The sequence below is a fragment of the Olea europaea genome, unplaced genomic scaffold (assembly GCF_002742605.1).
Source record: "Olea europaea var. sylvestris unplaced genomic scaffold, O_europaea_v1 scaffold996, whole genome shotgun sequence".
NCBI lineage: Eukaryota > Viridiplantae > Streptophyta > Magnoliopsida > Lamiales > Oleaceae > Olea > Olea europaea.
The window spans coordinates 197,933-223,971 of record NW_019268474.1 but is presented as its reverse complement, the minus strand read 5'-3'; the positions used below and the strand labels follow the sequence as shown (position 1 = coordinate 223,971).

At 34.0% G+C, this 26,039-nt stretch overlaps 2 protein-coding genes across 2 annotated transcripts; both read right to left on the bottom strand.

Annotated features, from left to right (window-relative positions):
• Positions 1-349: 349 nt before the first annotated feature.
• Positions 350-11,969, bottom strand: LOC111392925. Its single transcript, XM_023018338.1, has 3 exons — positions 11,766-11,969; positions 1,417-1,457; positions 350-1,027 (listed from the first exon to the last, which is right to left on the bottom strand). The coding sequence occupies exons 1-3, from the start codon at positions 11,959-11,961 to the stop codon at positions 350-352; spliced, it is 915 nt and encodes a 304-aa protein (XP_022874106.1). The 5' UTR covers positions 11,962-11,969.
• A 4,501-nt stretch (positions 11,970-16,470) lies between these two features.
• Positions 16,471-18,860, bottom strand: LOC111392912 (trans-resveratrol di-O-methyltransferase-like). The gene is made up of 2 exons (XM_023018322.1): positions 17,696-18,860; positions 16,471-16,864 (listed from the first exon to the last, which is right to left on the bottom strand). Exons 1-2 carry the CDS (start codon positions 18,467-18,469, stop codon positions 16,556-16,558), a joined length of 1,083 nt encoding a protein of 360 aa, XP_022874090.1. The 5' UTR covers positions 18,470-18,860; the 3' UTR covers positions 16,471-16,555.
• Positions 18,861-26,039: the final 7,179 nt, after the last annotated feature.

The following is a 26,039-nucleotide window of genomic DNA, read 5'->3' as shown; positions in this document are numbered from 1 at the left end:
ATCACCAGAATGTCCATATATTGTGATATCACAAACAAGCATTAGCATTTTCATCATTTTCAACCCATATAGCAGCTACTTGAGATTCTGTAGGAGTATTGAAAACTCTTTGATTAAGTCCAGGATCACATCGTATTTGTATTCGATGGTCATGCAAGTTAGTCATATTACTTAAAGACCTAAAAAATTTACTATATGAATTTGTTTTCAAAATTTCAATTAAAACAATCAAAGTAGGTTTAACAAAATTAGATGATATTTTCATACGATTTTGAACTTCATTATCTATATCGTAAAAATATAATTGCATATAAGAAGAAGTATTGTTATGAAACACAAGTTGATTTATTTAATGATGTACTTGTCCTTGAACCCTAAATGTGTAAATACCTTTATATGCTTTAAAGAGGTTTTTATCGTACTTCACACCAAATGAAGTAAAAGCAAAATGGTTATTATATCCCCTCACAATCTTCTTGAATTCTATGCAACTCAGTTCTTTAGAAGTAAATAAATTATATAGTTCACTTGGTAAGTCGGGCATTAAAAGCTTGATTTTTCCGTCAGCACAACAAATTCTATAAAATTTACGGGCATTACAATGCTTACAATAGATGGGTGTTGACAATACATAAGCAGTAGATGACACGTTCAATCCATTAAGAGTTCTCTCTAATTCAAAATTAGAAATATTATGTATTGTTTTATTTGAAGTAGAAGCATTAGGATCATGATGTATTATAGATTCATGCAATTGGGCAATAGCAAAAGAATTATTTCCTAGAATCATATGCTCATTTATCCTTTTACGCTGATCAATACATCCAGATCTAAGTCTTTTTCGCCGATCTCTTTCTCTTTGACTTTGCTGTTGGCGAATGAAGGAGTTGTACGAGTCTTTCCCACTACGAGATCTAGTGTCAATGTAAACAAAAGCAGTGTCTTCATGAGCAGGTATTTCTGAAATATCCATCGCAGGAGTAGAAGAGACCATCGAATATTGAAATTCCAAGGAAAGCAGTACAAACTAAGAAATTGAGACAAAAACTATTAGAAAATTTGTTTGATATATATGCAGGAAGAGTAAACTATAGAGTACGAGAAATGAATTAAAAGAAAATTCCTTCAAAAAAAAAAAAAATTTAACATCAAACAAAAAATGATAGAAACAAATATTCAAGAAAGCAACATGATGCATTTAATAAAATAAACGAAGTAAATTACAGAGATGAACAAACATTTATATTTATACAAGTAAAACTACAACGAAAAAAGAAAAAAGAAAAAAAAACACTAAACACATGACAACAAGAGAGATTAAATTTGCGTATAAAATATGGAATCCAAAGGATTGCATTCCTTGGAAATTATATAACACGTGAAAAGTTCAAAAGAAGAAAACAAATATGAACATACCAGCTTAATGGGAACTTCTTTTTCATTTCGAATGTTTACACCTGCATGAGTAAATTAAAGAAATATAATTTTTTCAAAAAAAAAAAAAATAGAAATTACCTTAACTACACCAAAATAAGAATTAAATAAAATGGGTACGTAAATAAAATTCCCGGAATCAACCACTCCTTATTTTCTTTCGAAGCTTAAGCTTTCTACCCACAACATGATCCCATTGCAATTGATTCAATTAAATAACTCCCAAATTCTAACAATATCCCCACACAACACCTAAGTAAAAAAATTCAAATTCCATAGGTACTTCGAATAAAAAGACTTAGAATGCCATTGATTATGGACCGATAGTCACCACCAATCCCTTAAAAAGTATAAGCAAATTAAAATAAAAAATTACCACACTGACAAAACACAAGATTTGAAGCTAAAATGATGAGAAATCGACAGCATAAGAAATTATTTATAATTTGGAAAAAGAAATGAACCTAATGAGAACAAACAAACCTAAACTAAAATACTATAAAATCGACATACCTCAGTTATACTTCAGATCTAAAGCTGAAATAATAAGAAATCAGTACCTGAAAAAAATATCTTCGTGAAATATCTTCAGCATTACACTATGTTCTGCTGGAGTTCATTCGTCATTAATGAAAACAAAGAATAGTTTACTTTCATGGTGAAATAAAAATAGCAATTATGTTGATAGTGAAAAATGATAAGTAATATAAGCTATAACAAAATGAGTTACTATGGTTTTCAAGAGTCAAGTACTTGTAAACTGTAAACACAAGTTAAAAACTTGGAGCTATAGGAAGTTTGTAGAGCTAAACTTAGCAAGAATATGTGAATTATTCAGAAAAATCTATTTTATTTATAAATAAATAATGTATTTCTCTTCACTTTTTCTTCTCACCAGTATAGAATAGGCAACTACTTTTGAGTATACATTCAGCCTTTTATTGCTATTTGATGATCAGTGAAAATGGTTGGAGGCAAAATTTTCAAATTCAGAATAAGCAAAGAAGTTTCTTGAATTCAATTATCAGATTCTACAAAATCTTTACTTAATTTATACTTATATTTGTTCCGGTATATGATTTATATGCCACTCAACTATTATATTACGTACAAAGACCTATACAATAGGCAGTCCAAATGTAAACATGAATGAAAGAGAACAATAAATTGTGATTGTGAAAGTCTCTGTCTACTATTGACAGATTAATTAAGCAACTCCACAGCCCATCTATATTTATACTCCAAGCATCTCCACGGATGAGTTTCTATCATACAAACAATATATAAGAACCTGCTCCAGTTTAATCAAACCATAGTAACTTATCAAGTTCTTCTACGCGAGAATCCAAGTTCGAATGCTTCACAAAAATCCTATGATTGACCAAGAGAAAGTCTTATGCTAGACATTATATACTTCCACTTATCTTATTTAAGGTGTTTGCTACATAACTTTCTATTAAAAAAAAAAAAAAAAACAGTTAACCAGCAACATTACAATAAAATATGCATGAAATTAATTTTTTCCCTCTTTTCCCCTCTTTTATTTTGGAGAACTCTAGAAGATAGCGCAATTCTCTTTGTTAAAGCTTGTAAAATAAATTGCAGGGTTAACGGTAAAAATTAAGACGTGTGCTTAATCTGTTCTCTTACATAATGTTCACTTTGAAAAAAATTGTGCTTATCTTAACATTGATTTCTTTCTCGTTCCTCAAAACTCAAGACATGTTTTATGAAAGCCTCAAGTTAAATAATAGTAAGTAATTAGAAAAAGAACCATGAGGCCTTGATTACATATACAAAAGTCAAAGGCCATTGATTAAAATGATAAGAATTTGTTGGATATTGGTTAAATAAATCGAGAATTGAAAATCGATTAAAGTTCGTATCGACTTCGGCCAAACACTCAAAAGCTCGACTCAATCCGTTTAGGCAAAATTGTTTGCCACTTCACCGCTTCGGGGCGCACAAACGGGGATCGACCTGCATGTATTGAAGGGTATATTTGGCATTTCGAAAACCAATATTGGATGAATGAGAAATTACGAAAAAGGACGAAAATCAGTGAATAGACACCTTTTCATAAAGGTGCATTATTTGGAAAGAGTGCATGGTTTGGCCTCAACCATTAGTGAATAGACACCTTTTCATAAAGGTGCATTGTTTGGAAAGGGTGCATGGTTTGGCCTCAACCATTTCGTCCACACCCTTTCATGGTCTATAAATAGGACCCTTTGGGTGTCCTATTCCACACAATTTGATATGCAAAACGTCTCTCATCCTCTCTTCTATCCAAAATCAAAATCATTTCATTTATTTTGATTTTCTTTCATTTCATTCTTGGAGTACATAAGCCTAAATTTGGTTCGTTGTACTTGTGTTTTGGAGTGCTACAAACACAAGTGTAGCCGTTGTATCTTGGGAGTCGATTGCCGAAATCCGTAGGCACCGTTGCGGGGCAAATTCGACTTAAGGACAAAGAGTTCAACTCTTGCCTCGGCTTTGTCACCATCATTATACTTATTTCGACGTCACAATTCACAAAATTCATCCAACAGAATTAAGAAGTAAAAAATGTAGGGGTCTCTTAATAAATGACATTAAGATGGTAAGCATAATTGAACTGTTGAAAGCCAAGAATATGGCCCACTGTTGAAGCCCAGAATTGTCTCTTCCTCTGTTCTCTTCTTCATCACCTAAACCCACCACTCCCTTTCAATCATCCCGTCCACCCAATCTCTCTCTACTTTCTTTCATGATTCGATGATTTTAAGGTTGTTCCTTTAGGCCCTTTCATTGGATTCTATAGTTTTTAAGTCATTTTTGCAAATGGTTCATTTCTTGTTTTAGTTCAAATTTTAGTCATTCTTGGAGGGTTTTTTGGTATTCTACAAATGTCTTCTTGGTTAAATGGAGGTGGAAGAGCAATTAGATTAGACCTTGAGATTATTAAATCCCCATCCTCTTCTTGGATTTCAAATTCATCATCTTCAACTTTAACTGAATCACGCAATTCCCCTATTGCCATCTCGACTCAAAAACCTCGAACACCTCCAAAAAGGCCTAATCAGACTTATAATGAAGCTGCAGCCATTTTTTCTGCAGCCTATCCCAAAATTTTCTCCACCAAACACCTCACAAAGCCTTATAAATTCACAAAACCACACAATAATTGTAACAATAGTTTTCCATATGAGCAGTCCGACTTGTTTATACCATTTTTTTTTTTTTTTGAAAACTCTAGAAAATGACACAATTCTCTTTCTTAAAGCTTGTAAAAGAAATTGCAATGCAGTAAGCTCTGTCGGAAAATTGGGTTTAATTAGTTGATTTGACCAACTTTTGACCAATTTATTTAGTGGGTCCCGTTAATCGGATATAAGATTTCTTTGGCTGAATGCATTCTACTCCATGAGTAGATTAATATAGTATATTTATTTTCTCAAAAATCAATTTAGGATGAATGAGTAATTAAGGCCAAAAGATGCTCACTTGATGTTGAAATAAAATAAGTGGAATATTGGAAAATGCCAATCCCACATAGGAAACTAGAAGAATATAAACTACCTTATATAGCTCAAGTTTGGGACTTGGGTTTGGGCCCCAAGGGGTACCAATAGTTTTTGAAGGGAAGATAACCTATATGCTAGTAGGATAAGCCGAAGCCAAAGCCCCCGCGCAAGCGTCGCCGCCGCCGTCTGTCCTACATGCTGGCTCGGCATGGTCACGGATCGTGGGTCATGGGCTCGGGCCAAGTTGACATATATTTTCTGGTAAAATAACATTAAATTATATTATTTTATTATTATAATAATAATATATTTTATGTTATTAATTTTTTCTTTCCTGAATTTTCTGTGTGTGACACGTGGTGCGGTGCTTTTGTGGTGGTTGACTGTCCAATGTGGCGGTTGACTGTTCAAACTGTTTGTGTCTTTTGGACATAACTTTTCGACAGTTGTGTCTGTTGGGACACAACCTTTCAACATCTATAAATAGACCGCCATACCCCAATTTTTATTCATTCCAAAATCAGAATTAATTTTTTACTCTCCCGAAATTATCCTTTGTCCCTGAATAATTTTTGCCTTTATAATTCAGTCCTCGAAAATTACTTTTCGTGCATTTCAGTCATCCAGTGTGTGTGGAGAGATCTAAACTTTACGAGTTCGTCGGGTCTTGAAATTTGGAGTACTACTATTACAAGACGAGGTCGTTGTATCTTGGGAAACGAGTGCTGCAATACCGTCAGTACCAGTGCGGGACATTATTGTTTTAAGGAGAAAGAGTCGAACTCTTATCTCGACCATTCAAAACCATCCAAACGTCGTTACTCTGCCCAAATATAAATTACGTTAACACTATTATTTGCGAATATTTTTCAACAATCTTAAAACGATAATTGCAAGTAGTAGTACGTCTGTTGTACCCCCTTGTACGTTTGTCGTACCCCCTAACAATGCTCACAGGGAGAAATCGAAAAAATTCACAGGAGTGGATTTTAAGAGATGGCAACAGAAAATGTTGTTATATCTCACGACTCTGAATGTAGTCAAAATCTTGAGAGAAGATACTCCAACTGTTGAGGAGAAGTAAACAGATTCTAAAAAATGAGCAGCATTCGATGCTTGGAGTCATAGTGACTTCTTGTGCAAAAATTACATTCTCAATTGCCTTGACAACACACTATACATCGTATACTGTTCCGTCAAAACGGCTAAATTACTATAGGAGTCATTGGAAAAGAAGTACAAAACAGAAGATGTCGGATTGAAGAAATTCGTTGTAGGAAAATTCCTGGACTTCAAAATGGTAGATTCTAAAACAGCAATGACTCAAGTCCAAGAGATACAACTTATCTTGCATGATATACATGCAGAAGGCATGAAGCTCTGTGAACCATTTCAGGTAACTGCAATTATCGAAAAATTACCACCAATGTGGAAAGATTTCAAGAACTACCTGAAGTATAAACACAAGGAAATGGAACTTGAAGATTTGATTGTTAAATTAAGAATTGAGGAAAACAATCGAAATGCTGAAAAGAAGTCTGGAAAGCAGCAAATGGAGGCTAAAGTCAACTTGGTGGAGCCAAATACTAGTAAGAAAAGGAAGCACCCGAATAATAGCAAGCAAAAGAACAAGATCAAGAAATTCAAAGGAGATTGCTATAACTGCGGTAAGCCTGGTCATATTGCAAAAGACTGCCGACAGAAAAAGCTAAACAAAAAGGACCAAGTGCACTTGACTGAAGAAGACAGACTGTCTAACGGAGTGTCTGAACTAATGCTCTCGACTGTTGTATTTGAAGCACATATGGTGGATAATCCGAGAGAATGGTTCGTTGATACTGGCGCTACTCGTCACGTTTGTGCAGATAAGGAGATGTTTTCATCTTACACTCCTATCAATGGACGACAACTCTTCATGGGCAACTCAGCAACATCAAAAGTTATTGGTCTAGGTAAAGTAGTACTGAAGATGACATCAGGGAAAGAAGTAACACTCATCGATGTGCTGCATGTTCCCGATATTCGCAAAAACTTGGTATCCGGAGCTCTGTTAAGCAAAAATGGGGTTATGCTGGTATTTGAATCTGACAAATTTGTACTCACCAAAAATGGCAGGTTTGTAGGCAAAGGGTACTTAGCCAATGGGCTATTCAAATTGAATGTAATGCCTGTACTCCGGGATTTTGATATTAATAAAAATAAATCTTCTACTTACTTGATTGAGTCTTCTAACTTATAGCATGATAGGTTAGGACATGTAAATGTTAATACACTACGAATATTAGTAAGTTTAGATTTATTGCCTTCTATGTCCTTTGATTAAAATCATCGATGCGAAACATGTGTAGAGGCTAAATTAGCGAAAATACCGTTTCATTCAGTTGAAAGGAACTCGAATCCTCTAGAACTAATTCACAGTGATATTTGTGATTTAAAGTTTGTGCAAACTAGAAGAGGTAAAAAGTATTTTATTACTTTTATAGATGATTGCACAAGATATTGTTATGTCTTTTTACTAACGAGTAAAGACGAGGCTCTAGAAGCATTTAAACAGTACAAGAATGAGGTTGAGAATCAACTAAGCAAACGAATAAAAATTGTTCGTAATGATAGAGGTGGGGAATGTGGAGCACCATTTGATGAATTTTGTTCAGATTTTGGGATTATTCATCAAACTACAGCCCTTTATTCACCTCAATCAAATGGTTTTGCAGAATGCAAAAATCGTACTCTAAAAGAAATGATGAACGCTATGTTGATTAGCTCTAGTTTACCACAAAATTTGTAGGGGGAAGCAATTTTCTCAGCTAACCACATTCTAAATAAAGTACCACACAAAGGTAGGAACGAAACTCCTTATGAGGTATGGAAAGGTCATAAACCTTCGTATAAATACTTAAAAGTATGGGAGTGTTTGGCTAAGGTACAAATATCAAAGCCTAAACAAATTAAAATAGAGCTTAAAACTATCGATTGCATATTCATTGGATATGCTAATAATAGTAGTGCTTATCGGTTCCTCGTACATAAGTCTGACATTCCGGATATACATGAAAACATTATCATTGAATCTAGAAATGCTGTATTTTTTGAGGACAAGTTTTCTTGTAAAAATAAAAAAGAAATAAGCTTGCAAAAATGAACTTATGATTCTGCAATTAGTAATCCTCAAAGTGATGAAGAACCAAGACGCAGCAAAAGAACCAAAACATCTACATCTTTTGATCCAGATTTTTTAACTTATATGTTAGAAAATGAACCTAGGACATTCAATGAAGCAATGTCTAGTCCAGAAACTCCATTCTGGAAAAAGGCTATCAATAGTGAAATTGATTCTATTATGCAGAATCATACCTGAGAATTGATAGATCTCCCACTTGGTAATAAACCATTAGGTTGTAAATGGATTTTTAAAAGAAAATTAAAAACTGATGGATCAGTTGATAAATACAATGCCAGATTGGTAGCTAAAGGATTCAAACAAAGGGAAGGCCTTGATTTTTTCGATACATACTCACCTGTGACAAGGATAACATCAATTAGAGTATTAATTGCAATCGCAGCATTGCATAATTTGGAAATCCATCAGATGGATGTCAAAACAACTTTCTTAAATGGTGAGCTAGAAGAAGAAATTTACATGGAACAACTCGAAGGGTTCATCGCTCCTGGACAAGAGCAAAAGGTGTGTAGACTCGTCAAGTCATTATATGGACTAAAACAAGCGCAAAAACAATGGCATGCAAAATTTCACAAAACTATGTTGTCAAATGGTTTTAAGATTAATGAATGTGATAAATGTATTTATATTAAAATCACACCTAATGCATATGTAATAGCATGTCTATACGTTGATGACATGCTAGTTGTGAGTAGTAGTTATAATATGATAACAAATACCAAGACAATGTTGACAAAATATTTTGACATAAAAGATATGGATATTGCAGATGTAATATTAGGAATTAAAATTCTTAAAATATCTGAGGGACTTGTAATATCTCAATCTCACTATATTGAAACTGTACTTAAAAAGTTTAATACGTATGATGAAAGTCCAGTTAAAACACCAGTAGATTTAAGTCTACATTTGGCCAAACATAAAGGCGAACCCGTACCTCAATTAGAATATTCTCAGATAATAGGCAGTCTAATGTACATTACAAACTGCACTCGTCCGGATATTGCATATGCAGTAAACAAACTTAGTAGAGATACAAGTAACCTAAATAATGACCATTGAAAAGCACTGGTAAGGGTTCTAAGATATCTACGATACACCTCAGATGTTGGATTACATTATATGAGATATCCAGCTGTATTAGAAGGATACAGTGATACTAATTGGATATCAGATACAAAATACTCAAAATCTACCAGTGGGTATGTTTTTACCATTGGTGGTGTGGCTGTATCTTGAAAATCCTCTAAACAAACATGTATAACTTGATCCACAATGGAATCTGAATTTATAGCTTTAGATAAAGCTGGAGAGGAAGCAGAATGGCTTTGAAATTTTTTAGAGGATATTCCATGTTGGCCTAAACCCGTGCCTGCAATTAGTATACATTGTGATAGTCAGTCGGCTATCGGTAGAGCACAAAGTAGTATGTATAATGGTAAGTCTCTACATATACGTTAAAGACATAATACAGTTAAGCAATTGATCTCACATGGTGTTATTTCCATAGATTATGTAAAGTCTAGAAAAAATATGGCAAATCCGCTTATCAAATGCTTACCAAGAGATCAAATATACTGTCTATCAAGGGGAATGGACTTAAAGCCTACTACATAAGAATAACCCAACCTTACTGACTGGAGATCCCAAAATCTTAGTTCAATGGGACAATTAAGTTATGAAGATTCAATAAGCACTTCGGAGTTAATTCCTACCCAATCCTATGATAAGGAAGTGCTATCTGCAGAAAGTTTTAGGTTAAGTTATACTTTTAATGATTCCTATATCTTGGACTACCTAAGTGAAGTATGGCAGGTACTCTTAATAGGAAATCACCTATATAAGTGTAAAGTGTGGCCGCTTTTATGAGAATGTTTCAAAGGCTTGAATTCTCTAAAGCACTTATGAAATCCAAAAGTTGTTCAGGGCCAAAATGAATACAACAGTGAGAACTCGAAAATGTTAGGAAGGTTATTGTGTTGATAATATTGTCTTGGTTTACAAAAATAGCTGACAGTTCAAGACACCGCGTTCACTGATTAGCCAAGTAAATCCGATAGTATTCTACTACGGAAGATTCAATACCTATCTAGATGCGATAACATTCCGCCTGATCTCTCTATACGGTCTGCATAGTCTACTGCATTAATTTCCATTCATGTGGGGGATTGTTGGAGAATTGGGTTTAATTAGTTGGTTTGACCAACTTTTGACCAATTTATTTAGTGGGTCACGTTAATCAGATATAAGATTTCTTTGGCCGAATGTGTTCTACTCCATGAGTAGATTAATATGATATATTTATTTTCTCAAAACCAATTTAGGGTGAATGAGTAATTAAAGCCAAAAGATACCCATTTGATGTTGAAATAAAATAGGTGGAAAATTGAAAAATACCAATCCCACATAGAAAAACCAGAAGAATATAAATCACCTTATATAGCTCAAGTTTGGGACTTGGGTTTGGGCCCCAAAGGGTACCAATAGTCTTTGAAGGGGAGAGAATCTACATGCTAGTAGGATAAGCCAAAGCCAAAGCACACACGCGCGGGCCACCGCCGTCTGTCCAACCGGCCGGCTCGGCTAGGCTCGGCTTGGCACGGCATGGTCAAGGGTCACGGGTCGTGGATCTTGGGCTAAGCTGATATATATTTTTTGATAAAATAACATTAAATTATATTATTTTATTATTATAATAATAATATATTTTATGTTATTAATTTTTTCTTCCCCGAATTTTCTGTGTGTGACAAATGGTGCGATGCTTCTAGAATTTGGCGGGTTGTGGCGGTTGACTGTCCAAACTGTTTGTGTTTTTTGGACACAACTTTTCGACAGTTGTGTCTGTTGGGACACAACCTTTCAACATCTATAAATAGGCCCCCATGCCCCGATTTTTATTTATTCCAAAATCAGAATTGATTTTCTACTCTCCCAAAATTATCCCTTTGTCCCTACATAATTTCTGTTTTTATAATTCAATTCTCGAAAATTATCTTTCGTGCATTTCAATCATCCAGTGTGTGTGGAGAAATCTAAACTTTATGGATTCTTCGGGTCTTGTAATTTACAGTACTGCTATTACAAGACGAGATCGTTGTATCTTGAGAAACAAGTGCTGCAATACCGTCAGTACCAGTGCGGAGCATTATCGTTTTAAAGAGAAAGAGTCGAACTCTTGCCTCGACCGTTTAAAACCATCCAAACGTCGTTACTCTGTCCAAATATAAATTACGATAACACTATTATTTGTCAATATTTTTCAACAAGCTCCATCCATTTTATGAGGCTTATATGTGAAGAGCATTTAGATGAAAATACACAACCCAAAAATAGCTCCCAAATTTTAACAACACACCCCTAAACCGAATAAAATGTAAACGTAAAACCAAAAAAAAAAAAAAAAATATTTGTAAATTTGACATACCTTAGCTGCCCGATCTCGCATTTCAGTTGAAATTTTTCAAATTCTTTTTCAAACTTCAAGAAAAGTTGCAAATGGGAAAACACTAAAAAAAAAAAAAAAAAAAAAAAAAAAAAAAAAAAAGCCCCCAATAAATGCAAAAGAAAAAAAAAATAACGGCATATAGAGAAGGATATGAAAGTAGAGCTCAAGAAAGTAAAATAAAGATGTCACTTACAATTTACAGGATGATTGTAATGAAGGGTTCTCTTTGTCGAAGAAAGTATACAGATGCGAAAATTAGTGAGGAAGTGCCAATAATAATGTCTTATATTGGATTTTATCTTCCAAAAAATAGCTACAGTGGAAGATCTTTTGGGTTGAAAAGTGGGAAATATTGCCGCCTTTTGAGCTCCATTTTTGGCCATTCTCATTCATTCCATCAGAGGGGACCACCAAGATAGAGTCGTTGAAAATTATGAGTTCAGCAAATTCATGCTTGACTTTTCGGGAAATGAGTAAATTTAATCAAAAATCACTTAACTTTACATTTGCTTACTACTTACTCACTCATCTTTCACATATTACTGAATGCTCACTCATCTTTTCATATAATTACTCATTCACCACTTGTCTCTTCAAATAATTGGGCTACTTTTACGGTAAATTTTCGACAACTTCCTACCACAAAGAATGTCGAATTTTGATACCGTTGAAAAGCCCACGATGTCCTCTTCAATTACCACCCAAAATCTCATTATTATTCCAAGGGATTCGATCGAAAAATCGCCTTAAAAGTCGCCCAAAAAATCTGAAAATCTGCCCAAATTTTAAGATATTTTGGGTGACTTTTAAGGCAATTTTTCGGCAACTTTCGACCATCAAAACTATCTAATTTTGATACTATTGGAAAGCTCACAATGTCCTCTTCAATTACCACCCAAAATTTTCTGATAACTCCAAAGGATTCGATTGGAATAAACCCACAAAGTCAGCGTCCCGAATTTTGTCCAGATTTTCGCCTTTTCAAGATGCTGATTTTGTGGGTTTATTCCGACCGAATCCTTTGCAGTTATCGGGAAATTTTGGGTGGTAATTGAAGAGAACATTGTGAGCTTTTCAATGGTATTAAAATTAGATAGTTTTGATGATCGAAAGTTGCCGAAAAATTGCCTTAAAAGTTGCCCAAAAAATCTGAAAATCTAGGCAAATTTTCAAAATTTTTGAACAATTTTTAAGGCAATTTTTCGATCGAATCCCTTAGAGTTATAATGAGATTTTGGGTGGTAATTGAAGAGGATATCGCGAGCTTTCCAACGGTATCAAAATTCGACATTCTTTGTGGTCGGAAGTTGTCGAAAATTTGCTGTAAAAGTCGTCCAATTATTTGAATAGACGAGTGGTAAATGAGTAATTATATGAAAAGATGAGTGAGCATTCAGTAATCTGTGAAAGATGAGTGAGCAAGTAGTAATCAAGTGTAAAGTTCAGTCATTATTGGTTAAATTTACTCTTCGGGAAATTTGCAGGAGAAATATACATTCCCAGTTTAACCTTCAAATAAAATGGTAGGAATTTTTATTAAGTCCATGTTTGATCCTCAATAAATTAAATTACATTACATTCTATTTTTCTTTTTCTTATTTTCAATCACATAATTTTTTATAAAATAATATTGCACGTAAATCGAAAACTTTAACTTTTTTTTCAACCACTCATTTTTCTAAATAATACTATTCCTATCCATTTTCATTTTTAGGTAATGGACATCAAATAGGAGCTAAAAATGAAATAATAAGAGGGTTAATTTTGGAAATTGGTTTCAAAAAGTGATGGTATTTTTGACATTTTGAATTTTTAGGTTTTCTACTAGAATTTACTACCCAACAACACGCTGTGTGCTTCGTAATTTTTTTAACAAAATAATTAGCCCTTGTTTGAACCTCATTCTTTGAAAAAATAAAATAAAATTTCAATAGTGTTTTAACATCATTTCAATTACACATTCTTCAATAAAATAATATTACATGTAAATCCAAAACTTTTCTTATTTTTTAACCACACATTTTTCATCAATACACTATACAAAAATTCATTCCTTCTACAAAAATGGGGTTCAAAAAAGGGCTTAATGTACTATTGAGAACTCATTTTAATGAGCTAGAATGGAGCTCAAATGGCCGCAATAATAAACTTTAAAAGCAAAGAACCACCAAACTGGATTGGTTACAGTGAGGGCAAAATAATTCAGTAATAGTAGTGTGAAAGCAGCTCCACTAGAATGAACAGTAAGTGCCTCATCTCTATTATAAGGTATGTAGGATCTACATTTGACATTTTAAAACATTCATTTTTTATTACTTTTTTCGCTAATCTTTAAATTTGTGCATATTGCCGCCCACGTCCTAACTTTGTTAGTTGCTTCAATTTCACATTTTACGATGACACTGAAATACATATAAACCTTGTTTGGTACGAATTAAAATTAAAATTTTAATATAAATCAATATCAATATTTAATTTTAATTATACATTTTTTGAGCCTCACAACTTTTCAACCTCATTTCAACAATTTTTATCAAAATATACTAAAAATCTGATTTTAATTTCCATCAATTAGGGGCATAGTTAGTAGGTATTTCGCTTGCCACTATTTCGTCGTCATCATCATCATCATCATCATCATCATCATCATCATCATCATCATTATTATTATTATTATTATTATTCAATTATTTCCTAGCTAGTTGCTATTGATAGTAGTTAATATTTAAATGAAATTATTGGAATGTTGTCACCTTGCCAGCTTATTATCTGATAATTTGGATTGTTGTCGCATTGTCACCTTATCGATTTATTATTGAATTTTTGTTGTCTTGTTGTTTCATTGTTGGATTTTTTGGGTTGTTATTGGATTGATGACGTTTTGCTTTGTTTTTGTTTGCGATTTTTAAAATTTACAAGTGGAAGGTCAAGCTTCAGCCATAAAAGGAAAGACATTGTATTCGTTCTTTAAAATACATATCAATCTAGTGAAAATATGCTTTCTTATGGACTCAATGAATATTAACCTATAATTCTTACTCTAAAATTTTCTGAGGAACAACTTCAATACATAATGCATCTTAATGGTTCGAGCAGCTCACAACTTTAGTAGATAGTGTAAATCAATACGAGATATATGCAGTATTTAACTATTTATAGTTGTTGATTAGTATTATAGTGATACAATCAGGGACGGAACCAAGGAGACAAAAATAAATAAATAAATAAATAAAATTCTATCGAGCTGATACATTGAAAAAGTTCCCTACAAGTCATACAAACAAACCTAATCATAATATTCTGGATAAGATATATAGTGCGCTGGTTTTCAACTAAAATAAAAAATGGATTTTTCCTTATTTAGTAATAATGAGTTATGAATATGAACAAAAGACTATTTATGGTGTACACTGAGAATCAAAGTGCAATCCAGTTGAGCAAGAACCATATATTTCATGAAAGGACTAAGCACCTTTGTATCAAACTTCTTTTCATCAGGCCCAGAAAATTGCAACAAAGAAAGTGAAGACTGAGAAGGTGTCAACACTGGTAATCTTGAGGACAAGTTAACAAAGGTTGTTCCTAGCAGTGAGTTTCAACGCTGCTTGGAAGCTTGGAACCTGGTTAAGAAACCTCATAGGGCTGGAAGTTGAACACACTACTGGATATTCAGCATTAAGGTAGAGAATTATCTCTTCTTGTCAATAATCAACAAAAAGAGACATCTATTAATGGCGTGCATAATGAAGTTGTAATAAAGTTGTTAACGATGCTCTTTCAATTTTGTTATGGCATGCAATGTATAATGTAAAAAGATGTCAGTATTTATAGCAATATTCAACTATATGCCATAAAGAAAATTTTTCGACATTCATTGAATGCCATAAAAAGCAAGCTATATTTTAGTGCTTGTAAGAGCATATCCAAGAGAATTTCTATCATTAAATAGCATATAATATCATTTTAAGAGCATTTATAAATCTAAAGAGTTAAAAATTTTGAAGTATTTCGACAAACTCTTTATATTTAAACACATAATATTACTACTCACAAAAAAAATTTATTATTTTTCTCTATCTTTATTTTATCTAAATTTTCTTTAGATTATTTTATTATTTTCCTATACTGAAAATTGAAACACTTTGAATACATTTAATTATAGAGAGTGAATTTGACTCTCCAAATTAAAATGTTAATTTAAAATAGAGAGTATTTCATGTTTAAAAGTCTCTTAAAAATACTCTAAAGCGCATATATATATATGTATAAACTTTTGAAATGTGTGGTTGAAAAGTTGTGGAACCAATAAAAATGTGATTAATATTAATTGTTTAATTTAACACAAATTAAAGCCAAACAAGAGCTTATATTGTGTTATGAGATGGATGAAAGATCCTTTCTTCTTTTGTCTTGTAGTCAGAGGTAGGTGTCGCTTGTGTAGAGGTGACATAGAGGAGAGTAGCCGTCATTAGAAATTCTTGATTCAATGATTCTTCGTTAAAGTGAATAATAAAAGGTGTTTGTGTGTTCATCTCACGGATTCATTAAGCCACCTTAAATTCTTGTTTGCTCGGTGTTTGATTAAAATGTTTTATTCATTGATTCCATTAAACTCCATTGTAAAAGATCAAGATTGGTCGCGGGAATGATTTTTGGTGAATTCAGCTTTGAATACATCACTACATTATACATTTGTAAACAAGCACAAAACCATATAGTATAGCGTGATGACTTTTCTTTTGAAAAGCAAACATGGAATTATTATTAAAATTGATAGCTGTGAACTGCGGACCAAATAGCATATGGAATACAATCAATCCATTCCCTATATATCATATATACATTCAATAGCCAGAGAAACGAGCTTCTGGACCATCTAATTTTCCTCACAGAGAACAAACGACAAATGACATAGTACACCTCATAGAAAGTGTTACAAACAATATATTATGACAAACAATTAACATTTTCTATTCATATATATCAAGAAGGGTAAACTTCAATGAGAGATCTGGATCCCAATTTATTGATTATCTTGTAGTGAGAGAAGCCAGAAGCTTTCAAGAGCTTCATCCATTCTCTCTCCTCTCTCTCTATTCCACCAACGGCAACCATCATCATCATGTCAAAGAAGAGTTGGGATTCAATTATTTCTTCTTCTTCTTTTTGATTGTCGACGACAACCATGTCGATAATTATCAGTTTCCCTCCTTCTTCCTTGCTCGGTATCGCTTCTTTGCATTTCTTCAATATCTTTATGCACTCTTCATCACTCCAGTCATGTAATATCCACTATCATAATTCAAACAATGAGTACAATTAGGTTAACATTTAAGATACTCAAGAGAATATATCTTATAAAAACAAAATTAGGTGTATTTACAAATACAATATCTACATATATAAATATTGAAGTTATTGGGCCCAATAATGAAACATCATTTGTTTTTCTAGCATTCAATAATTTCGTGCTTGTATCTATTTAATGTAAAATAGTTAAACTCGTTTTATTTCATCTGATACAAAAAGCAAGCTTGATATGACTCTGTTTTGTTTGATAGTTTTGAGAACTAGATTGTTCGATAGAAAATGCGGATATCTTAATTTTTGGTGAGAATTTTGTTGACAAACATTATTCAGCTTTGTTACTTCATGGAGTTTGTAATTAATATAATCTGTTTCAAGTGATTTCTTATTCAAAAAAAAAAAGAAAAAAAAAGTGTTTACTACTTCCTAGAGGAACAATTAAACCCACCATCTTCCACTTTGAGTCTTTCTTCCACAAAAATATATTCTTTTTTTTTTTTACAAACTCATTTGACAGTTTTGTTAACTTATTTATTTAAAAAAAAAAAAAGATCTATGACATTATTTTGAAGCAATTAAATAAAATAAAAATACCCTCGTAAACTCGTAAATGTCTATCAGTAAAAAATTAGCAAGTGAGATAGATTGTTCCTAAACAAGTTTATGATAATTATCAATAAAAGTTATATTTAAACTTATCTAGTACTGTACCAAATGCGCCTTTTATATACATTATAATGACAAAGTAAAACAAATAAAAGTTGGACCACTAAGAATGTACTTAAGCCTACCAAAAAAGGGAAGATGATGTCCAACCTTGAGTAAAATTGCATCTGCATTAGGAATAGTCTCAAACATGTCTCCTCCGACGTAGCATAAGTTCTTAGTCCCTTTCAAGCCAGCAACAACATGTGGAAGATCAAGCACGGTGCATTTCAAGTTTGGAAACGTTTCAGCAATGGCCTTGGCCATCGTCCCGGTCCCACCTGCTACGTCTACAATGGAATTCAGACCCTCAAATACATGTTTACAATCTCTAATAACCACACTTGTAATCAACCGTGAATCATTAGCCATTGCATTGTTGAATAAGTGGTTCAGTTTCGGATCCTGGCCAGCATAGGCCCAGAAGCTCCTCCCGTGTAGCGTACTAAATGGCGTGGGATGGTCATCTTTTAACCATTCAGCTACGTAGTGCCATGGCTCTGTTAAAAACGGATCAAGCACAACTAGAAGAAGTGGGGCCAAGCTAAATGGCTCCTCTTTTAGGAGGAGACGAGAAGCTGATGTTAGCCAATATCCCTTCTTTTCTTCATTCTGAGAAATTTTTTCTTCGATGAAGAACCCCGAATGGATTAGAATTCGCATTAGACGGTACACACCATGTGCTTTTGCTTTATTTATACGGAGGATATCGACTAATTCAGGTAGTGTCATTGGTTTGCCATGTTTAAGGATAATATCTGGTATGCCTAATTGGATTGCAGATTTGAGAGAGATGGAATTTATGAAATTGAAAATATGGTTCCAAACGTGAGATTGAGCACGAAGAAGCTCACTAAATTGTACTTCTCCATTAGGCAATGGCATTTTTCTTGAATTGGATACTTTCAGGTGATATGCATTAGCACCGAGTTACCATATATAGGAAGATGATAGCATGATTGAAAAGGGGAAAAAATGATCGTGAACTATACAAAAATGTGACTCACGGTTATAGGGTTTTTATCATGTTTGATTGTATTGTTATTGGTCATTCCATAATTTTATATAAATACACCTTTTTATAATGAACTTTTTCTTTCCATTTGGAACAGGATCAGATTAAACAAAAGTATATTGTTTATTTTCCTTTTTCTTTAAGCAATCAATATCAGCAAGATTTGCCAAATCTAGTGATTTAATTGAAGATGTATCTTCTGCACTTGTTTGATCTCCATTATCTTCAAAATACATTTTCTCTCTTCTTTTCAACCACACATATTTTAATAAAATAGTATTACACATAAATCTAAAAATCTTTCTTATTTTTTAACGACACCTTCTCCATCAATCTATTATTTCAAAATACATTCTTAGCCAAATAGGGGATCCAAACAGGCACTAATTTTTTGTTGGGTAAAAATTTGCAAATGAAAGATGTTTTCAAATTAGTAGTCAATTGGATTTAAAGAGTTCATATTATCGTTCCAAAGACCATAATAACTTATTATTGACCTGATTCAATTGCACAATTTATTCAGTTCAAAACGAAAAAAGTAGAGGGAATTGTTGTTATCTATTCTACTTTTTATGCTAAAATTAAACTATAATTGGTGAATTAGTTGGCATGATGATTTTTGAGATCCAATGATTCAACAAATGTCATGAATCATGATTTCACCTTAGCAATCATCCTTGATTTTGAAATATTCACATTGTTCACTTTTATCGAACTTTTTTAAAATAACTTAAAACTTTTCTAGAGTAAATTCAGTTTTACTTCATGAAGTAAACTCATTGTATCTATATTTGGATCTAACCTAATAAAATGATTTAGTCCACAAAATAGTTCATTTGTTTGCAATAATTCTAAAAATGTATCTCCATCACTCAAGTGAATTACAAATTTTTAATACTTGGTATAAATAAATAATTCAACTCTCGACTCGTTATTGTTTACAAATCAATTAACAATTATTAGCATGAGAATTAATTGAATCAACCTCAACAATAAAAATGGTACACATTAATAAATAAAGTCTCTAACAATAAAATCAAAGGTTTAACTCAAAGGTAAATCATTTGTCCTAGCTACGAAATTAGCAGGAATTCATGTTAATAAATATAAGCAAGAATTTAAGTACATCACCTGGTTCAAAGAAGACAGGAAGAGAAGCTTGAATTTCTTCACCTCTGCAATTTTCAAAATCCCCAAATATTGTCGTATTTATGCTCACAAAAAGCACTAATGAATGGAAAAATTCATATTATAGTGCTTAATTAAGTCCTAAAATCACGTCCTAAAGGGTGCCCAAAATAACCCTTTAATTGATAGATTCCTCTCTATAATTGTACACCTTTCTCTTCAACTGCAACCTTCTATTCATAATGAAAATTTCACCGATGTGCAAAAGTTGGTTGTGCATTTCCTTTACATATTTCGACTGTATGAGTTTTTCAACCCATGTATTAAATGCTAGAATGCATTTTCTTATTTAACATTAAATGCTGGGGCATTTATTTAATGCATGAATCCTTTAGTCAATAGAAGTGACTTTAATAACCAACACATATAACTCAACTGGCGGCCTCCAATTAAGAAGGGTGGCCGCCCATCGGGATGTTCTAACCAATTTTCTGGTTTCTTCATTCAGGTCTCATTTCATGCCTCGTTGGATTCATTTTTGCTCCCCAATCTCGGTTTTACATCATATTTTCAATTATAGTCTTGATGTCACCTCCAACTTCTCATCTTTCGATAATTACTGATGGACCATAAAACACGTGAAAATAAACTAGCAATATGAACTAGACGACATTCAAATTCACAGTTTCGAAGGCTCTAAATATCACGTTTCCAACTGGAGATTGTTGTCCCATAAAAATGTGCCAACAAAATCCTGATCGCTTCCCCTTCAGGTAGATATCACCTGCACACTGATCACCTCATTAGAAGGCAAAGGCCGCTGATCGAGAAAAAGGTTCGACGATCGTTTGCACTCCAACGGCCAAGTCAACAATCGGATGAGAGAAATATGAATGCTAAAGAGGGAGAGAGGATTTGGTTTATATATATAGAAAATGGAAATGGGCCTCATGAGCTAATGGGCCGGACCCAAGTTCCAAGCCCAATATGCAATTGTTCAATTAAATTGTCCAAGACGAGGCTTCTTGACTTAATAGGCCCAATCAAATTAAATAATCGATGCCACGTCGACCAATGTGGGACCTCTTCCATCACGCATATGACACGTAATTAATATGTGTAACAATAGTCCCCCAAATCTAAGTTGCACATCATGTGCAGATCGAACTTGAAATATAAGTCACATTTGTTCTAAATGTAAGTAGTAGAGGCGATGCTCGAACATAAGTAGTAGAGGCGCGCTTTGGATGTGAGTAGCAAAGGCCATGTTCTAAATATATATAGTTGTGATAAGCTGACATCGTAACATGGGGGTGACGTATCCATGTCAAAGGCTTCCTCCATGATATTTTGTTCAGCCATGGAAGAGATGAATTTCTAAGGTAGCAAGGCATGGCTTCTCGTGGGAGGCATCACACTTGTCCTTGTTGAAGCTCTTATTTTATTTTATTTTTATTTTTTACCTCCTTGCAAGGGCTTCCTCCATGGTATTTGATCCAGTCATGGAAGGCTTCGTCTTTGTAAGTGATAAGGTAAGCCCACCCCTCTTCTTACGAAATGGTAATTGACATCTTTACATGGTGGGTGATTCATCCATGTCAAGGGCTTCTTGCATGGTGGATGGTTCATCCACGCAAGGGATAATGTAAATTCTCTGAAAATAAGTAGATGGATATAGTTGAAGCAGAAACAAAACTCTGAAAGATAAGTAACTGTAATGTAGAGACATAATGAGCTTTCTTGAATAGAAATGCAACTATAATGCAATAACTCATATGGTGAGGTATCTCGCGAAGCGAGGAATAAATATCAAGCTGGTGGCTCGTCTCAAATTGTTGAAGTCTTATAAGTAGGTCTCGAATAGACGAAGTCTTATATTTGGATTCGACGATAGTGAAGAGCAAGGGATACTCATCTCGCGAAGCTAGGAATAAGCATCTGGCGAAGCATAGAATAGACATCCCGCAAATAGCTTTCAAACTATCAGAGTCTTATAAGCAACCTCGGATAGACGAGGGCTTACAGCTAAACTCGACGATATTAAGAGGCGAGGAATAAACATCTTGCAAAATCAAGAATAAGCATCTGGTGAGGCGGGAATAGACATTCTGATAATAGCTCTTGATCTATCAGAGTCTCATAAGCAACATTGGATAGACGAGGTCTTACAGTTAGGCTAGACAATAATGAGGAACAAGGAATAAACATCTCGTAAAGTCGGGAATAAACATCTGGCGAGGCGAGAAATAGACATATCGCGAATAGCTCTCAAACTATCAAAGTCTTGCAACTTTAGATAGATGAGATCTTATAGCTAAATCCGATGATCGTGAGATCAGGGGAATAAACGTCTCGCAAATTTAGAAATAAGGATCTAGCAAGGCGGGAAATAAACATTCTTCAAATAGCTCTCAAATTATTGGAGTCTTACAAGCAACCTCGGATAGACAAGGTCTTACAGCTAAACTCGATGATAGTGAGAGAAGAGGAATAAACATCTCGCAAAGTCAGAAATAAGCATCTATCAGGGCAGCGAATAAACATCTCGCCAATAGCTCTCAAACTATCGGAGTCTTATAAGTAGCCTCGGATAAATGAGGTCTTACAGTTAAGCTCGATGATAATGAGAGGAGAGAAATAAACATCTTGTAAATTTAGAAATAAGCATCTGGCAAAGCGAGGAATAAACATCCCATGAAAAAGCCCAAAAAAGACTCTTTTTGCAAGGGCAAACACGTCTGACATTAACCTCTTCCTTTTTTCAAGGAATAAGGACTTCAAGATGTCGCATCTTCCTTTATTCAAGGAACGAGGACTCCAAGATATCGTCTGTTCCTTTATATAAGGAACGAAGACTCAAAGATGCCACCTCTTTCTTTTTTTAAGGAATGAGGACTCCAAGATGCCGCCTCTCTCTTTATTCAAAGAATGAGGACTCCAAGACGCCACATATGATAATTAAAAATTCACAATATAGGGCTTGCCTTGAGTAATCAAAATGACCAAAATGGCCTTTGAATAAGAGAAATCCAAGCTAAGTATTCCATTGAACATTTTCCATGCATTCTTGTTACCTTGAATTGACTACTATCCGTTTTCTAGTTGAGTGGAGAAACTAGAACTAAGATCATCCTCTTGATGGGATCAAGTCGATCCAAAAACAGAAATTCATTATCCATTCTCCATATTTGCCAACTTTATTCCAGGAAAAATTGCAAGTTGGGAAAAATATAAACAACCTTTGTCTCACAAGATTTGAGCTTAGATACGGATCAATAATAAATAAGAATTATTTTACTGAAGGTTGCAAGGTGCCTTTTGTTAATCACGCCTTGAAATGAACAAAACTTGATTGGGGTATTTTACGAAGCAATTGATGTGCATAATTATAATTCATAATTTTTTTTTACAGCATTTTGCATGTGTTCCAAACCAAAAATAAATAAATAAAATTTAATCCATGTTTACCTTCCCATGTACCTCTGAACATATCTACTGTCACCAAATTCAGTTCATTTGTAGAGGAAGAAAATTTGGATCCACCGTGTAAAACTATGACTGATTTCTTCTGAGGCATTTAGTCAGTGAACTCTCTCATTTAAAAACACCAGCCCAACCAAAAATAAAGTCCCATGGTGGCTAATTGTTCCATGAAAAATAAAGTGGAAATTACATATTCTAATAGATTAAAAATTCTCATATCATAAATTATAGGCAAAGTTTAATCTTTCAAAAATCAGAAAAATTTTTAATTATACAGATTTCATCTCAAAACCCTAATCAATTTATTTTTCTCTCCATCTCCCTCTCTCTTCTCATCCTCTCTATCGACACTTTTCCTCATCTCCCTTCTTCTCTCTTCCTCAGTCTCTATCTTCTCTCCCTTTCCTAGATTACGGAACCACCCTTATCAATGGTGGCAAGGTGTAGTGGAGCGAGGCGGCGTTGCTCACAGCTCAACCAGTCGCGACGAGCGCAACGCTGAATCTGCGAGATCTACTTCATCACCTCAATTTTCTGGGTTTTTTTTATTCCATCTATTGTGTGGTGGTCAGCAGTGGTGGTGCTGGTGGTTGTGGCGGGTGTGGGATGGCATGGGAGATGCGATCTGGTGGTGGTTATTACATATTGGAGCTGAAGAAGAGAATGAGTGTTTGTAGTTGTTGGTGGCAGCGGCAATGGTGATGGTGTTTGTGTGGTGGCGATGTTGTGGTAGTGGCTGGGGGTGGGTAGATCTGGTGGTTGAGGGCGTGTGCAGCGTCGGGCATTCACAGAGCCCGTGTGTAGTGATTTTGTGGTTTGAGTTACTCTGTTGATGGAGACTAATGAAGTGGCAAGAGATTTTGGATGGCGGCGGCAGTGGTAGATGGTGGTGATCATGGCAATGGGTGCGGTGGTGAAGATGAGATGTTGGTGGCCGTGGCTATTGAGGTGGATGTGTTGATTTGTTTGAGACAGTGGTGTTGTGGCGGTTCTTGCGGTGACTGTGGTAGTGGTACTGTTAGAGACGGTGGTTGTCGCACGTGTTGGTGGTGGTCACAGATGATTTGGTTGATTGTGACCATTAAATTGGTTAAAATGTTATCAATAAATAATATGTGACCGATAAAAAAGATAAATTGTGACTAAGATCCAATGTGTGACAAAAATAAATAAATAAATAAAATTGTGACCTACTAATAAGTTGGGGAGACGACGATGAGATCGTGGTCATAAGTATTGGTGGTGGTCACAAATTATTTGATTGGCTGTGGTCATTAAATTTGTTAATCTGTGACTAATAAATAATATGTGACCAGTGAAAAAGATAAATTGTGATCGAAAAATAATGTGTGACCTAAAAATTATTAATCTGTGACTGATAATCTAATAATTTGTGACTATAGAATAAGTTGTGATTTGTAATTTTTGTAATTTGTGAACAATAAATAAATCATGACTTATAAATTTTTCGATTTGTGATCGATGAACAAATTGCGACCTATAAAATTTTTGAATTGTCACTATAAAATAATTTTTAACATAATATTTCTGATTTGTGACTAAAAAATAATAAGTGACAATTAAATCGTTAATTTGTGATCAAATTATATAAATCTGTGACTTAAATATATTTAACTACTAAATTAATTAATTAAATCATAATTTTTTTTAAATAAAATTTGATTTTTAAAATTTGAAACTTGTTTTCTTGTTTTTAAAATGTACCATACTTAATATCTTATTTATGAAATTTTCCCAAAATTAAATTTGGGAATAGGAATAATGTCTAGGAAGCCCATTGAAATCAGTTGGATCAAACAGAAGTAATAGGCCTAGCCAAACTCAGAAGCTTGGACAAACTGAAAAGCAATGGGCCCAAATGAAATGAATCTCTTGGCCTAATCCAAATTTTCGTAATAGGAAATAACAGTCCATTATGAATGTTAAATACCAAATAACTTGCATCAATGAAAATAATCCCATGCCCAGTCCACATCTTAAAAAATAATAATAATAAAATAAAAAATTTGTCTTCTGATTTGGGAAAATTACCCAGTAACCTGGGTTTAAAAACTAGATTTCATAAATAAAGGGGATTAAGATTAATTTCATAATTCAGGTGGGAAATAAAAATTATTAAATTAATGTTATGTTAAATAAATATATACATAACACCATGAATCTCTCTCTCTCTCTCTCTCTCTCTCTCTCTTTTCTAATCCCCGACTCCGACGAGCACATCCACCACGATGGCACCGTGAAATTGCTGACGGCGACTTCGCCTGAAGACATAGCAAGGCTAATTGTCGCCTCACAGCTATGGTTTAGATCTCTAATCACGATCGGAGCTGTTGAAGGGCTCGAAAAAATTGGGGAGGTGGTGAAACCCTACATTCTCTCTCCCCTTTTCTCTATCACAAACCACCGCTCACAGTGTCGCCACCGCCAACGATGCAACGTGCTGTGTAGCAACTCCTCTAATCGCCACTGTCGGCAACACGACATGGTGTGTAGTAGCTCTTCTATCTTCGTTGCTGGTATGTGATTTTTTCCGATGGTTGTGGACCTTGTGGTGTCTGACATCATCAATGCCGCACCGCACCTCCTCTCTAAATCTGAACACCAAAATGGCAGATTATTGTCTTCGTGCTTGTAATTGCCATCAAAGTTGGCACTCAACAGGTGAGTGCTATTTTAGATCTAGTTGGTCATTAGATCTTCTATGTAGTTCTTCACAAAAAACCTTATTTATATTTAGAAATTGCAGAATCAGCTCGAAAAGGGATGAAAAATGTAGGTAAAAGAAGGGGTGCAAATTGACGATGAGGC